The sequence below is a fragment of the Caretta caretta genome, chromosome 6 (assembly GCF_965140235.1).
Source record: "Caretta caretta isolate rCarCar2 chromosome 6, rCarCar1.hap1, whole genome shotgun sequence".
NCBI lineage: Eukaryota > Metazoa > Chordata > Testudines > Cheloniidae > Caretta > Caretta caretta.
Window position 1 is genome coordinate 128,534,111 of NC_134211.1, and position 16,908 is coordinate 128,551,018.

At 46.8% G+C, this 16,908-nt stretch overlaps 1 protein-coding gene across 5 annotated transcripts in view; it reads left to right on the top strand.

Annotated features, from left to right (window-relative positions):
* MDGA2 (MAM domain containing glycosylphosphatidylinositol anchor 2) overlaps positions 1-16,908 on the top strand; it is a 691,558-nt gene that overhangs the window by 387,776 nt on the left and 286,874 nt on the right. For all 5 annotated transcript variants that reach the window (XR_012669127.1, XR_012669125.1, XR_012669126.1 and 2 more), the window contains one exon: positions 6,800-7,069. Coding sequence is in view for 1 of the 5 variants with exons in the window: in XM_048853669.2 (XP_048709626.1) it covers positions 6,800-7,069 (270 nt within the window). In the remaining 4 variants the exon portion in view is untranslated. The remainder of the gene's footprint in view (positions 1-6,799; positions 7,070-16,908) is intronic.

A 16,908-nucleotide genomic window follows, 5' to 3' on the forward strand; every position in this document is an offset into this window, starting at 1 on the left:
AGAAGAGTGAGGGGGGATTTGATAGCAGCCTTCAAATACCTGGAGGGGGGTTCCAAAGAGGATGGAGCTCGGCTGTTCTCAGTGGTGGCAGGTGACAGAACAAGGATCAATGGTCTCAAGTTGCAGTGGGGGAGGTCTTGGCTGGATATTAGGAAACACTATTTCACTATGAGGGTGCAATGGGTTCCCTAGGGAGGTGGTGGAACCTCCATCCTTAGAGGTTTTTAAGGCCCGACTTGACAAAGCCCTGGCTGGGATGATTTAGTTGGGGTTGGTCCTGCTTTGAGCAGGGGGTTGGACTAGATGACCTCCTGAGGTCTCTTCCAACCCCAATCTCCTATGATTCTATGGCACATGTTAAATGTGGAACTATAATGAGCAATATTTTTTTTTACATTTGATTTCCCTGTATTTTCTTTGAATCGGAAAATTCCAGTGGGATTTTTTGACAGCCTTAAATAACTATCATGCCATACATAGTAACTGGCCTTTGGATGAGAGTGCAAACCTGACTAGCAGACATAACTTGTGGTAGCGTTTTCATGTGTCTTTGCTTTTAATTATTCAACTGCCTGCTGTGTTCTTTAGACCTCAAAGTGCTTAGATTTTTAAAGTGCTTTTCAGGTGAAAAGAAACCTATGGAAACATGGACGCTGTCCAAATGGCATAGTCTGGAAAAATATATCTTTTAGTCATTTAAGGAATAAAATCTATAGTGGAGGAATGAATTAGCTGCTTGCTGTCACTGGAATATGCTTCTTTTCAGATGATATTCCCGACTGGGACCTTGTTCAAGTTCTCTTCTGTGATGAGCATGTAATTACTTTAAGCCTGAAAACATGTTTTTTGAAAGTCTAATTTTTTGAATGCCGATACATAATATGACTGAGAATAATATAAAATTATATTTATTATTTCAAAAGGAAAGTTATAGTCAACCTTTCAGAGAGGTCTTTTTGCTGCTGATGCCAAATGGAGGTAATCCTTATGCTGTTTTCTCTCCATAAACCAATATTACTGTTTGTGTTGCAGTTGTATTAGAGGCCCTAGCTGAGATTAGCACCCCGTTTTGCTAGGCTCTGTATAGATGCATAGGATATAGGAACAAGGGAAAGAATTACCATCAGATTTAAGGTCTGTCTCTGATAGGACCAGTACCAGGTGTTTCAGAGGAAGGTGTAAGAGCCCTGCAGTAAGATGATGTAGATTAATCTGTCCCCCATGTTAGGTCTCAGTCTCTAATAGTTAAAGATTAGTTGAAGCCTGGAAACTTGAGGTTTAATATCCCTTCCATATCATTTGCCATCATTAGTTCTAATAACGCTGGACATTCTTGTCAGTCATGCAGATGGCCAATCCATTTTATAACCTTGCTGAGTTCTTGGCCTCAACACCTTCCAGTGGCAATGAGTTCCACAGTCCAGTATTACAATGTGTGTAGTAAGAGACAGTCTCTGCCCCAGAGACTTGACAATCTAAATAGATAAGGCAGACCGTTAAAGTACTACTACCCCCCCCTTTTACAGAAGGGGACTGAGGCACAGAGAGAATAAAGGGTAGATTTTCAAATGTTTTTAGAAGCCCAAAGTTGCAGGTAGGTGCCCAGTGGGATTTTCAAAAACAATGAGCTCAGTTAGAGTTTGGCACCTCAGCTTTTTGAAGACCCCACTAGGTGCCTATCTTCATCAAAACCCTTGGAAAAGTTGGCCCTAAGTGACTTGCCTAAGGTCACACAGATCTGGGAATTGACCCAGATCTCCTGAGACCCAGTCAAGTGCCTTAACCATGAGACCATTATCCTCCCTACTTCAAAGCTTTGCGTGTCCAACTCATGGACAAGAGTAACGAGATGGGGCTCTAGTCCTGTGAGGGGCTGAGCACAGGGGTGAAAGTAACTTAAAGGACTTACCGATACGCCGGAGTCCTGAGGGGGGCGTGGCCTCAAACAGAAGAGGCGTGGCCTTTAAATCACCCTGGAGCTATCAGCTGCAGGGGTGGCTGAGAGCTCAGGGGCAAATTAAAGGGTCTGGGGCTCCGGCTGCCACGGAGCTCCGGGCCCTTTAAATTAGCACGAGAGCCCTGCCACCGCTACCCCGGGGCTCCGGCAGCAGGGCGTGGGCGGTGCTTTAAAGGGCCGCGGGCTCCCCGCAGTGGCAGGAGCACCGGGCCCTTTAAATCACTGGGGAAGCCAGTCTGGTCCGGCACAGAGTACCGGACCGGACCAGCTTACTTTCACCTCTGGCTGAGCTCATAGGCACTCAACACCTAGCAAGACGTTCCCCCTCCTCAGGTGCTTCTTTGACTGACAAATGGGGGGGGGCACTGTGGGAGAAGCAAGAGGTCCTTTCCCTTCCTATCTCCAGTGGATCAGGGTCCCTGAATCATAGCATATCAGGGTTGGAAGGGACCTCAGGAGATCATCTAGTCCAACCCCCTGCTCAAAGCAGGACCAATCCCCAATTTTTGCCCCAGATCCCTAAATGCCCCCCTCAAGGATTGAACTCACAACCCTGGGTTTAAGCAGGCCAGTGCTCAAACCACTAAGCTATCTTTCCCCCCTCTGAAGCCCCAGAGCATTTCACAGGTGTACAGTTGGTTAGCTTATCGGCTCTTTTTTCACATTACATTAAAAAAGAAACCAATGGAAATTAAATCGCACAAGCCAAAACTCTGAGTTCAGGCTGAAGCTGTGTTCTCAGCCCTCTCTGACATGTCCAGGGTGTCTCTGGAAACGCAGGCTTGCTCCCACTCTTGCTGTTGGTGTCTAGCAGTGAGAGCTTTTCCTCTGCCTGCCTCCAGGCTCTGGTGAGCCCTCCCTGCCCCCAGTCATTCCCTACAAGTCCGCCTCCAGGCTCTGGTGAGCCCTCCCTGCCCCCAGTCATTCCCTACAAGTCCATTTCTCTCTCTCCCTTTCCAAGCACCCAAGCAGAGCAGAGCACAGACCAGGGGCAGGCGCTCCCTGCTTTCCCCCCTGACACATGAAGAGCGCTCGCTCCCGTGACGAGCCCCCGCTCCCATTCTTGGCCGGGTGTGTCTGGCTGTGAATGGATTGCTGGTGACTGGACTGACTGAGAGAGAGGAGCAGGCTGTGCTCCCTGGGTGTATGGCAAACCTCACGCTGGCAGCAGGAATAGCAGGAGATGGGCAGGTTTGCAAGGTAATTCTATATCCCCCTTCAGCACGGTTGCTAATCAGCTTATCCCCAGGCCAGAACCTGGCAGCTTTGCGGTGGGGTATATCCAACATACCGCATACTAGACCAAATGAGGCCCCCCCTTACTCCACTGTAAAGGTACATGAACTCCATTCAGTCGCAGGTGCTGATTCACCGCTGTGTTACCATAGGGTGCTAGATAGCGATGGAGTCCGACAGACATGGATAGCATGGGCGTGGCCCGTTGATGTCACTGTTGCTTTACAGTCACCCCCCATTTACATCACAGAGCAGAATTTGACCCGGGGGTGCCCCAGGGTGGTCTGAAGGAAGGCTAGACCTTTAGCATGACTTCCGAGTTTCTTGGCTGTCTCGACTGTAAAGCAGGCCTTTGAAGCCAGCATTTGAACAAGCTTCTAGATTTGGGTGGAATGCATTCTAGCGGAGTCTGCCGTGCCGTGTGAGCAGAAGCCAGTCGCCGTATTCAGATCAGGATTTCCACGTACGTGCTATTTAGAATGAGATGCCGGCATGAGAGGGTCGTTTCACAGCTTTTTTATCCCATCAGCCGCTCTCTGTGTCTCTCTGTCTGAAGCACAGCCAGGGGTCTCCTTTCATCTAAGGGATGATGAGGCCATTATGGTAACAGCAGCCGTCGTTTGGGTTGACGTTGTCGACGCTTTCATCTTGTGTTCTAAGAGGTGAAGCATCGGCTGCGGTTCTGCTGTTCCCGGCGGACGTTTAGAGAGAGTAGGGCAGAGGCAGTTCTTTGCACAAGTCCTTCTGGAGCTAACTTTAGCCTCGGCATGGAAAGGAAAATGGCAGTGATCAAGCCGCACCAATATTGACTGACACCCGACCAGTGCACTTCCAGCTCCCCGGCTGAATTCTAGCAGGTACTGCACAGAGGTACCTGCCAGAAAAGCTGTGCCCAGCATCGTGGACCGGGAGGTGCCCACTCCGATTCTCACTTCCGCCCCCAAAACATAAGACCCACAGTGACGGGTGTGTGAAGAGGTACAGAGTCAGGGCATGTGATTCTCATGTGTGTACATGGATGTCTCCTGACACAGCAGGATCCCAACGCTCGGCACTCTATGTACGTCCCAACTGGCTACTCACCCGCTTTGTTCCTCATCTCCTGCTCTCCCCTGGACCTGCATGCCGGTCCCACGGCCCAGCCTCACTCTTCCCCACCCACCAGGCATCTCTGCATTCTCACCTCCCTCTGCTGCAAGCCACCCATCCCCTGCCCACTCAACCATGTGGCTTCCCCTTCTGTTATCTACTTCCTCCCTCCCTGTCCACGACTTTCAATAAAAATACCTTGACTAAAATGTAGCCTTAACTGTAATCATGTCACCTCTTCTCCCCTCATTCTCCCCTTTTAGCTGATCCCTTCCAAAATAACCCACGACCTCCCCAAATTGTAGAATTAACACCACATTTCCCACCGTCACATTCTTCATGCTGCTTGTGTGTCCTACCCCTTCCTCACCCTGTGTCTGTCTGATCTGTTTAGACAATGTTGTCTCATTGTTTCTTGTACTTTCCTCTCTGGCTATATCCATTTTTGTCACTTGTCTTAGATTTGCAGCTCTTTGGGAGAGGTACCATCTTCTTGTTCTGTCTTTGTACAGCGCCTGGCACAGTGGGGTCCATAATTGGGCTCGGAGGTGCTGCTGCTTGTCCTGCCTGTCATACTGTCCTGGAACGATTAGATTTTTATAGGTAAAATGTTGATACACATCGATTTCACCGTACACAAGCAAAACGACAAACCTATTTCCATTTATGGTCATCTAAATATACAGTTAGGCAAAGTAAGAAAAACGCTGCTTAAGAACTCAGAGTTTGAGTCAGGATATTTGATTTGTAGATTTTGACTTGTGATGTTGACAGTTTGTGCTTTAATGGGGAGAAAACTTCCTATTTTTTTGACTCTCAACATCTGTTGCCCTTAAATAATTATTGTGCGACCCTCCCAGGAGTTCCTACAACTGTGAAAATGTAAATTGATAAAAAGAGAAAAAATATTAAAACCCAGAATGTTGCACAGTGAAAATTTAGATTGAAAAAAAGCTTAAAAATAAATCTCTCAACGTTATTTTAAAAAATAAAAACCCAATTTTGGCAAGCCCAATTATGATGTTCCTTTAATATTTATATAGTTAATTTCTCCAAATCAGAATAAAAAGCCCTCTTCTTTCGTAGATAGTAGCTTGTGATACCTAGGATCTGAGCGAGATATTTACCTTCACTCTTGTCTTGTTCTTTCCAAACATTTTGCACAGGATTCCTTCTGTTTAGTGCCACTGTTTGATGGAATTTCCCTTCATAGCCCAATAAGAAGGGTGCAGAAATCAGTGCAGTTCTTCTGTGGGTGCGAATGCGCCTGTCGGCACAGGCCTGAGCAAGCCCAGCTGTGTTGCACCAGAGCAGATCAGGGGGTGAACTGTGATGGCTCTGCTCCAGGAGCAGGGGAATCTGCTGGAGCGCGTGAGCAGGTGACTTCATCTGTGTGCCTGCTCCTTGCACTGGCCTCTCCCCACCCAGCGGCGCCAGAAGGGGGTCAGCGGCCCTGCTCTCCCCCACGTGTGGGTCGCGTAGCCGTTCGGGAGAGTAAGGGGGTGCCGTGTGCCCCTTTGCTCCCCTGTGCAGGAGCATCAAGCAATGGTCTTGCCCAGCATGAAACGTATTGTTGTTTGTTAAATCACTGTCAGCCCAGATTCAGACATGGAGGGCCTGGGGTTTCAGCGGGTGTCTTGTAGAGGAAGGATGCTGTTTGCTGGCAGGATTTGGAGAATGGAGAAGGCTGTGCTTTCTGTGTTGAATAACAGGAATGCTAATAATGAATTCCCCTCAGAGCTAGCCTACACTAGAAAGCTAGGCTGAACCAGCTACGTCACTGAGGGGTGTGAAAAATTCACCCCCTGCAACAGACATAGTTAAGTCAACCTAAGCCTCAGTGTAGACAGTGCTAAGAATTCTTCTGTTAACCTAGCTGCTGTCTCTCGGGGAGGTGGATTCACTCCAGTGATGGAAGAATCCCTGTGCCGCTGTAGCATTTCTAGACATTGGCTCCATATTTAAGATCCAGTGCTCTGGGCATCTATCTCTTAAATTGATCCTTGCAAAAAAAAAAACATAGACGATGGCCACCTGCAAGTAGATATGCCTCGACCCCTGCCCTCCGCAACGACTCTACCCAAAGGGGCATGATGGTAGGCTTGCAGCATTCCCAGATCTAGGCTCTGGCGCCCCTAAGTGGGCAGTAAGTTCCAAAATCGAGGACCCCTGCTCTGCAATCACAGGTGTAGGTGCACCTGAGCTAGCTCCCACCTAGCTAGCTTGAATAACAATAGTGCTGAAGCCCCTTGCGCACTTACGAGACTCCCAGGTGGGCTTGTACAGTCCATGCTGCTGAAGCTTCCTGGCTATTGCGATTCAAGCTAGCTAGATCAAAGGGTGTGTCTGCAGCCACACCTCTGACAGCAATGTAGACATGCTCTCAGAGAGCACCCGGCCAGCAGCCGCGCTGGTTTATATATAGCGGCTCTACTGACCTCAGCTGGTGTGGTGTGTCAGATACAGAAATAGGGCTGTCAGCCTCCGAACAACATGTCTCTCTCCCATCTTTTCCAGCGTCTCCATCAATTAAGCTCCTGGTGGACGACCCCATCGTGGTGAACCCCGGCGAGGCCATCACCTTGGTCTGTGTGACGACGGGAGGCGAGCCGGCACCCACTCTTACCTGGGTGAGATCCATTGGAGCCCTGCCTGAAAAAACTGGGCTGAACGGCGGGACCTTGACGATCCCGGCCGTGGCTTCGGATGACGCCGGCACGTACAGCTGCATTGCCAATAATAACGTGGGGAACCCTGCAAAAAAGTCCACCAACATCATTGTAAGAGGTAAGTTGGGCTTGGATGCTCTCAACATGCTCCTTTGAGGGCTAACTCTCCTTCATTCCTCTTTGGCAGGGTGGCTGCCTGTAAATTTGTGTCCTACTGTGCCAAGCACGGTGTTGGCCATTTATAACAACATAAGAAATAAATCAGTACTGGATCAATGCAGTTTCAACTGGGGTTTAGGCACACCGTGACTACCTCTGTAGTCCAGCCCTGAGGGCCTGCCAAGGAGTAGCAGCTGGGGCCCCACTGCCTCGCCCCTTGGAAAAGGAGGACAAGCAGCCAGAGGCCTCCAGTCCTGTTGGATGCTATCTGTGGGCAGGCTGGCCGGACCTTCTGCATTTTTCTCCAGCCACATATGGAGTCCTCTGCTGGGGTGGTGTTGGCAGGAGCCCCTAAGAGAGCAGTTCTTGGAATTTATACCCCACTGAGATGCATGGGGCAGTCACCCTGTTGGAGGGGAGGGATAGCTCAGTGGTTTGAGCATTGACCTGCTAAACCCAGGGTTGTGAGTTCAATCCTTGAGGGGGCCATTTAGGGATCTGAGGCAAAAATTGGGGATTGGTCCTGGTTTGAGCAGGGAGGTGGACTAGATGATCCCCTGAGGTCCCTTCCAACCCTGATATTCTATGATTCTATGCTTTAGGCTTTCTGCAGTTGTCACCAGGGTCACATGTTCATTCTTTTCTTCACGCCCACAAGGGTGGGAAGCTTACTACCTTGGGGGTTTCCCTGAAAGCTGATATTCTGATGTGATCACATGTCTGCAAGTGCTGTGGCCTGTTGTATTGGAATAAATGGGCTAACGGTGTTTATATAACTTAGTTAATGGCTAATATTAAACAGTGTCACGCAAGTTTTGGGGTTTGGTCGATAGAAACTTTAGCTTGCTTAGTACTCTGGTAAACACACTGTTTGCTTTTGTAGCTAAGCAGTTGTTCTCCCTCAAATCTCTTCCATTAAGGGCCCACCACAGGAGTGAGAGGCTAAATAGCTCCTCCCCTCATTATTTAGGTTATTATTTAGGCTTAGTTTAAAAAAAAAACAGTTTTCATTTACTGATTTTTAATTTGCCACTTATTTTGGTTGCTAGGCAGAATTTTACCACAGTTTTTGAGTTTTATTAGTAACTCCTTTTGTTTGGATTAATTTAGATTGATGGGTTATAACCTTTTTCATTAATATTTGATATGACATTTTATGAATTTACACTTACTTTTTAAAGGTGACCTTACAGTTAGGGTAAATTTGAAGCCCAGTTATTACAACAGGCCTGAGTCCATGGTACCTATAATTTAATCCAGGTAAGGGGACAAGGAAGAATTTGTGCACAATAATTACTCCTAGGAGAAAACTAAATCTGCAGAGTTGTGTTGGCTTGCAGTGTGAGCCTGGGCTAACCACAGAGATATGGCTGATTAGTTTGAAGGAAGATTCCTATTGGTTGGTAGGTGGATTAATCTACCTGAACCAAATAGTTCAGTTGAAACTAATTTTCTATAATCTAAGATGCCAATGGTACGGAAACATAAACTCCCACACAGTGGGTGCTTTCAGTAATAACTTGTGATTCATCAGACTCGGGAGAATCTGCTGTATAAGGAGCAATGGTGTGATTATTTCATGAGAGCATAGGCTCTGTTTGCTCCTTAGTGCCCAGCAATATTATACTTTCCAACAGGCCGATGAAGTAGTGTGCGTTGTTCGGGAGAGAGCATAGCACCAGGCTTCTGTAGGAGTTTGTTAGGCTGTTGCAACGGCGTTATTTGTCAGATCATTCCATTGGAATCTTTTGACATTCAGCTTAAAGCTTTTATTGTCCGGAAGCAAAAATGCTGTGTTATTTCCAGAATCAGGCATCCACCCTCATTCGCTGGGATTTACAACTGTCATAAGACTGGGCAATGAGGAACGCACGTTTGGAATAAGCAAAAGGGAAGGAAAAGCTTTTCATGTAAAGAAATCTCGATATTTTCATTGACCCAAAAAGCAGCGTTAGAGGGGTCCTTGGCTCCCCACAGGAACCAATGTCAGGAGTCGGAGGATAATAATACTCTGCTCGTACATTTTTATTTATGGGAGCCCATGCCTGGAAAAATATCATTGAAAACATATCTGGGTTTTCCTTTTCTAAAGAGCAGCCTGGCCCAGTTCATTCCTAACTCAGTCAGGCGTGGGGAAGAAATCACCAGCACCCCAGCAAACGACAGATAAGGCCCAGCCACCCTCCAGGCAAAGGGGCTGAAGAAAACATTGGGTTGCACTCGTAGCTGCAAACCATACCCCTCAACGGGGGCTGTGTTTGGCACAGCAACTTGGTGGGAGTTCCCAGGGACACTGACCACTAGAGGAGCCTACCTGACGCTACAGCAGCGGAAGGGTGCAGCTGTGGCCCCCTTTCCTTGGAATGGGCCAACTTCTGCTGTTGCTTGAAGCCTTTCCACCTCTAACCTAGGTGGTTGATCGAGGCCGTTTGCTGTATGGCTGCACGCGAGGTGGGGAGAGAGAAGAACTTCCCTCCCTCTTAACTTCTGCAGAACTTTCCTAGGAATGGCAGCAGGGTGATCAGAGAGCCCTGGGGTAGTGGAGGGAGGTCCGCTGGAGAGGCTGGGGAGAGGAGGTACTGTGAAAAGGCAGTGGCTCCTCTGGCGATGAGTTGAGGTTGGCTTCTCATGATATGGCCCAGTCATTCTACTCCAGATTTGTTTCTCTATTTCAGAAAAGCTGGTCAAATTCTCTTCTGGCGTCACCAGGTGCACCACCTAGTGGCAGGAAGTCAGGGAAGTTGCATCTGCTCATGCCTGTGGTCAATTTTGCCCATACACTTTAATAATTTAAGTGCACTGGTCTCTATTATGATATTTTTCTTCTTTCATATTTAAAGGGACAGGACCAACTTAAAAAGTCCTTCTCTCTGGCAGAGTTTAATTTACCTTTGTTATGATTAATACCCGAGTTTAACAGAGCTGAAATAGATTTGAGAAAAAAAAATCTGATCTTAGTTTGTTTTTTGGGTGTGTTGGACAGTACTTTGAATGCTGTCTTGTTGCTTTCCCTATATATCTATGCTCCTTTTCAGTGTCTGGATTTCCACACAGCAGCCGAGGACAGAGAGGAACATTTATTTAAAATATGAAATTGTATATCCACAAATTATCCACAATTCTCATGGAGACTCCAGGACAGGGGTTGGAGCTGTACTATGCCTGGATGATTTTAAAACCAGGTGATTTTGCTGTATATTTACCCTGGACCCATGGCCTTACCGTCCGAGGCTAGTTCTATCAGCGTTGTCTTCATCGCCAACAATTTTCTTGGCTTGATTTTCGCAGCTTTCTTCTCAGCTAATGGTATAAAAAAGCCACATTTATGACTACTTCCTGTCCTCTAATGCAGGCCTTGAAACCCATGATTGCAAATGACGTCACCAAACCCCAGCAGACAGTTCATTTAAGAACCCAACCACCTTGAGATGTAACCCTTATAAACAGATTCCATGTAGGTCACAAGTGAAAATGATTCTGTCAGTCCATCCTCATCTCCATTGACCCATATCCCAAAACATCCAGCTTGGTGCACTGATCAAGAGAAGCCAAGAGTAGTAAGTGAGAGAGAGAGGATGGGCCAATGGTTCCTGCATTGGTTTGGGACTCGGGGGACTTGAGTTCAATTCTCTACTCTGCCACAGACTTCCTATGTTACCTTGTTTATTTTCTGTGCCTCAGTTTCCCCTCTGTGTAATGGGGATAAGAGTGTTTCCCTAGGTCACAGGGTGTTGTGGAGGTAAACGCATTAAAAATTGTTGCTTCCCTAATTCACCTGCATGTGGGTGTGTGCGTGCGATGCAATGCTGAGAACCATGAATAGAATTGCTGCACAGGAGGGTGGCAGTTGATCAAACACACAGATACACAGGTTACAAACTAGAGATGTCAGAGCCATATGTGAGAAGACAGGCGTGGAGGGCTGCACCCTGTCACAAGTGGGGGCTTACCCAGAAATTGCCTTATCCGTGCTCATGGATAACCTGCTCGAGAGGGGCTAGTGCACAGGTTTGGCTGTCCGGACAATGGAGGAGACCCTGCAGTGGCTCGCAGAACAGCAGAAGTAGAGGCAGGAGACTCTGCAGGCCTTCCCGCAGTCCCACCACCTGGAGAAACACTCCTTTATTCGAGAGCAAGCTCGCGTACAGCAGCAGCTACTCCAAGGTGCGGTGAGTCCTGCAGTGGGCATAGGCAGTAGGCCTCCGTGACATGGGCTCTGCAGATGATCCCGACTCATTCTTGGTCGCTGTTGAAAGAGTAGCTGTGGCTGAAGACTGAGAGAAGGGAACCTCGGCCCTATGGCTCGCACCCAACTTGACAGGGGAAGCCCAGGCAGCCTGTGTGGCTCTAAGTGATGAGCAAGCACTGGACTATGAGGTGGTTAAAGCAGCCTTCCTAGATGGGGGGGTGGGGGCTTATCCACTGAAAAGTAGCCACAAAAGTTTTGGGCTGCTAGATGGTCTGGGGTGTTACGGCCCTGGACGTTTGCCCAGAAACGGATGGACTGGGCCACTCGCTGGTTGAGGCCAGACACTCTGATTGGGTGAGATCATGGATGCAGTAATTTTTGAACAGTTCCTTCAGGAGAACACGCAGGTATGGGTTAGGAAACATTAGCTGGTCATCCTAGATCCTGCGGTCAGACTCACAAAAGAATTCGTAGAGGCGGACATCCCCAGGAAAGAGGGTTGACAGTACCAGGGACCAGTGCGGGTGAGAAGGGTCGGAGAACCCCTGGCCGGAAAGGTTGCAGAGAAGAAGGAAGAGCCTAGAGGGAATCTTGCTGGGACTCGGGGTATTGTCTGTTATGGGTATGGGCACCAAGGACACATAAAAAGAGACTGCCCTTAGATGGGATGTGGGTTAGCAGAGTTCTGCGGTTGGGCGGGTCCTCTTGGGCATGGAAGGAAAAGGAAATGACCTCCTGTTTCTTCACTAGACCCACTAAATTGATGCTGCTGTGCTGATTTAGCTCCGTAGTGAACACAAGCCCTTAGTGTGTGTGTTCCTAACTCCTTTTGAATCAATGGACATTATACTGGGGATGAGATAGATCCTCACATACAGAACCTGCTGCAGGAGTATCATGAACATTTTACAATAAAGTACCATTCCTTAAAGATAGTATTTTCCTAGTCAAGCCTTAAGCTGACAAAGTCAGCACCCTTTGTTTCCCTACTGCCAGGTTTTCATGTTTGTGCCATTCCCTTGCAGCAGTCAGATAATGTTAACAAAAATTTTGCAGAGATGGTAAAGAGAAATTGTTCTGAGTGCTGTAGTGTTGCTCCTTAAGAGGCACAGACACCATGCAATATCTTTCATTCCCTCCTTTTTGCTCTGAACAAGAGCTCACTAGAGACAAATACATGACTTGTTGAATTGTGTTTTTACTGTTGGAGCAGCTGCCTCTATAACAAATCCATGTGCTGTTTACCTGGCAAGATCACCAGGTAAATCTTATTTATTTATAAATCTCACTTATTGAGAGAGCTGGCGAAATACAGGCATTTCTCCGAATACCGTTAATAACTCATTCCAAACGGCCTGATATCCCAGAATATGTCATTCCTTCCAGAGAATATTCTAACGGAGTCTGGGTCAAAAAAATAATTCTGGTTTCATCAGTAGTGGCCAAAACCCAACTCTAATTATGTAAGTTTTCTTTCCAAGTATCTTTTATAGATTAATTAATGAGCTTTTGAAATGGTCCTCAGGCTACGTTTGCAGAGTTTCATTAGGATGCCGGTGGGTGTTCTCAGTGGTAACATTTTCCACTTCCTGCTCTCCTAATCCCTGTGATTGAAGACCATTGATTATTAAAATTAACCACCCATAAAGCATTTCTAGATTAAACCCTGAAAAAGTGCATGGATTTTAAGGAGCTTTGGACTCCTGCTCACAGTCAGGAAATTCCTGTAAGGACAGAACTTTGCCACTTTTCTCACAGATGTAGACCTGTGGACTATCCTTGGATCACTCGATGATGACCTGTTCTGTTCTGTCCCTCTGGGGCACCTGGCATTGGCCACTGTCGGAAGACAGGATACTGGGCTAGAGGGACCTTCGGTCTGACCCAGTGTGGCCGTTCTTTTGTTATCCTTAGTGCAGTATACACATGCAAGTGTACATGGGATGAGCGTAGGCCTAGCAAGGGCAGGAGATGTCCACTGAGCCCTGAGAGCCTGCTCCCTTACCCCCAGAGATGCCCCTTCCTCCCCTCCTTTGTCATAATCCTGTCCACTGTCCTAGTCCCCGGGAAGGGCACCAGAGCAGTGCCACCCATTCTGCAGCCTTCTCTTCTCAGTTGCTTGCCACCTCACTGCGCAGAGCTTTGCAGTCTAACTCCATCCTGCCCTGACCTCATTTGCCCGCTTAATGTGTCCGGCTGCCTTTCTCCAGGATGACACAATGCTCAGGAACTGGCAACAAGTGCTAGTGGGATCCAGCAAGATAGCTGGCCAGGAGAGGACGAGGGGACCTTCCTCTTTCTACCTGGGACACGGCTGATCAGGACTGCTTCACCGTAAAACCCCAACCTGGTCCCACCTCCCAGAATTATTCAATTCCTCAACCACAACACTTCCTGCCCACCCCATACCTCTAGGGAACTGAATAGTCTTTAAGGTGTAAATCACCTACAATTTAGTGCTCTGACTTATCAAGAGTCCTGTAGTTGCTGAGATGCTATTATTAGCTTGTGTCCTGTGGGGCTCTGCGCACTTTGACTTGGGTCTGCCGTGCCCCTGCTGAACAGTACTGTTTGTTTTTCCCTTCAGGCTAGAAGTGAAGTTTTCTGCAGGGCCTCGCTATCTGATCTGAGACTTAACCCGGTTACACCACACCTGTGTCACTGTCGACGCAGTCACTTGCATGCATATGTGCGCGCACACGTGTGAGATACATGCGAGAGATAACCAACCCATATCACATGTTGGTATATTGCTTCCATTCCTTCATCCTCCTTTGTCTGTACTGGCTTTTATGTCAGCTTTAGATTTGGGCACGAATCTTGCTTTCTGATTTGTCTCCGAAGTGCTGTAAAAATAAAAAAAAAAAAAACATAGGCAGTTGTGTGTGAGTGGGGAGGGAGGGGGAATTCAATACCCAGCTCTACCACAGTTTTCTGTGTGTGAACCTGGGCAAGTCACAGTCTCTCTGTGCCTCAGTTTCCCCTCTCTAAAATGGGGAAATAACACTGCCCTACCTCACAGGGTGTTGTGAGGATAAACACAATAAAGGTAGCTAGATATTCTGATATTACAGTGATAGAGGCCATATAAGTACCATAGATAGGTAAGGATTCAAGGCTTGATTTTCAAAATGATTAGGAATTTTCCTTACTTCCATTTTGGGAAGTCCCAGCTTGAGACACCTCAAAGGGGCCTGATTCTGAGAGCTCAGGTGCTCAGCGCTGTCTGAAAATCAGGCCTCTTTAAGGTGTCTCAAGTTGGGCACCCAAATTCCCTGGTGACTTTTGAAAATCTTTCCCTGTGGGTACAAGTTTTCCAAAGGGATCCCCAGAGACAGAGAGCAGTGTCTCTTCCCTGGTTCTTCATCACTCGTCTGTGAAGAATGAAAGGTTTTTGGTGACACAAACCTTGAAGGAATAAAGTTGGTTACTCCATTCACCATTAGGGCAAAAATGCAAGGTAGCATTCCTGAAGGACACCTGGGCATGGAATTATGCAAAAGGAAGAGCCAGAGGAATCCTTTACCAGGCTGGCGTGAACACACAGATTGGCGATATGGTCTAGAAGTGTGTCAGATGTGGTGCTCACACCAGCCCAGAGAATCATGACATGCTCAGCAGGTGTTAGAATGATCAGGGGAAAATGTGTCAAATAGCATCTTTTACTTTAAAGGCAAAGACAGTTTTGTGTCTGATCTGTTTATGTGACTTTTGAGTCTTATCTGTATGAATCTGTTTCACAAAACATGAACTCTGTTTTTTCCAAGAAGTGGAATTCCCAATTGACTCTGTTCAAAAACTTACCCACACTTTATTTAGCACAAAAGCGTTTGCCAGGCATTAAGATTTTAAGCTGTATACATCACATCCAAAGTGCCCAAGATTAAACGGGCTAGCAGAAAGAACTGTTCAGACTGTCAAAAATACACTCAAGAAAACAAAGATGGATAGCTAGCATTAATGGAATCACTTGCCCTGTTACTAAGGGGTGGATGGCTTAAAATGAGGTTTGCTGCTGTAATTGACTTAAAGCAAATAACACCCAATGGTTATTCACTCCCAGTATCTGGCAGCCAGAGGTTTAGGGACACCCAGAGCCTGGGGTTGCATCCCAGACCATCTTGGTTAATAGCCATTGATGAACCTATCCCCCAGGAACTGAACTAGTTCTTTTTTGAACCCAGTTACAATTTTGGCCTTCACAACATCCCCTCCTGCCTTTTAATTTCGCAGGGTGATCCCTCGTTCTTCTGTTGTGTGAAGGAGTAAATAACACAACTTTATTCACTTTCTCCACACCTGTCATGATTTTATGGATTTCTGTCATATCCCCCCTTAGTCGTCTCTTTTCCAAGCTGAAAAATCCGATTTTATTAATCTCTCCTCATGTGGCAGCCGTTCCATACCCCTAAGCATTTTTGTAGCCCTTCTTTGTAACTTTTCCAGTTCTAATGTATCTTTTTCGAGATGGGAAGACCAGAACTTCATGAAGTATTCAAAGTGGGGGCGTGCCATACATCTATCTAATGGCATTATGATATTTGCTATCTTATTATCTAACCCTTTCCTAATGGCTCCTAACATTCAATTGTTTTTTTGGCTGCTGCTGGACACTGAGCAGATGTTTTCAGAGAACTCTAGGATCTCGTTCATGAGTGGTAACAGCTGATTTAGACCGTGTTATTTTGTACGTATAGTGGGGATAATATTTCCAATGCGCATTCCTTTGCATATTTCACCATTGAATTTCATCTGCCATTTTGTTGCCCAGTCACCCAGTTCTGTGGGATCCCTTTGTAACTCTTCACAGTCTGCCTGGGACTTAACTATCCTGAGCAGTTTTGTATTCTCTGCAAACGTTGCCACTTCACTTTTTACCCCTTTTTCCAGATGGTTTATGAATATGCTGAACAGCACTGATCCCAGTGCAGATTCTTAGGGGTCCCTGCTATTTACCTCTCTGTGCTGTGAAAACTGACCATTTATTCCTCCTTTTTGTTTCCTGTCTTTTTGCCAATTACAGTCCCATGAGAACCTCCCCTCTTATCCCACAACTGCTGAATTTGCTTAAGAGCCTTTGGTGAGGGACCTTGTCAAAGGGTTTCTGAAAGTCCAAGTGCCCCATACCCATGGGATCACCCTTGTGCACAGGTTTCTTGACCCCCTGAAGGAATTCTAATAGATTGGTGAGGCATCATTTCCTTTTACAAAAGCTCTCTGTTAACTCTTCTTCAACAAATGGTGTTAATCTATGTGTCTAATAATTCTTTTCTTTACTGTAGTGTTGACCAATTTGCCTGGTACTGAAGTTAGACTTACCAGCCTGGATCACCTCTGAACCCTTAAAAAACCAACAACTTTACATTAGCTATCCACCCGTTATCTGAGACAGAGGATGATTTAAGCCATAAGTTACATACCACTGTTATTAGTTCTGCAGTTTCACAACTGAGTTCCTTCAGAACTTTTGAGTGAATACCATCTGGTCCTGGTGACTTATTACTGTTTAATTTATCAATTTGTTCAAAAACCTCCTCTACTGACACCTCAGTCTGGGACACTTCCTCAGATTTATCACCTAAAAAGAATGGCTCAGGTGTGGGAATCTC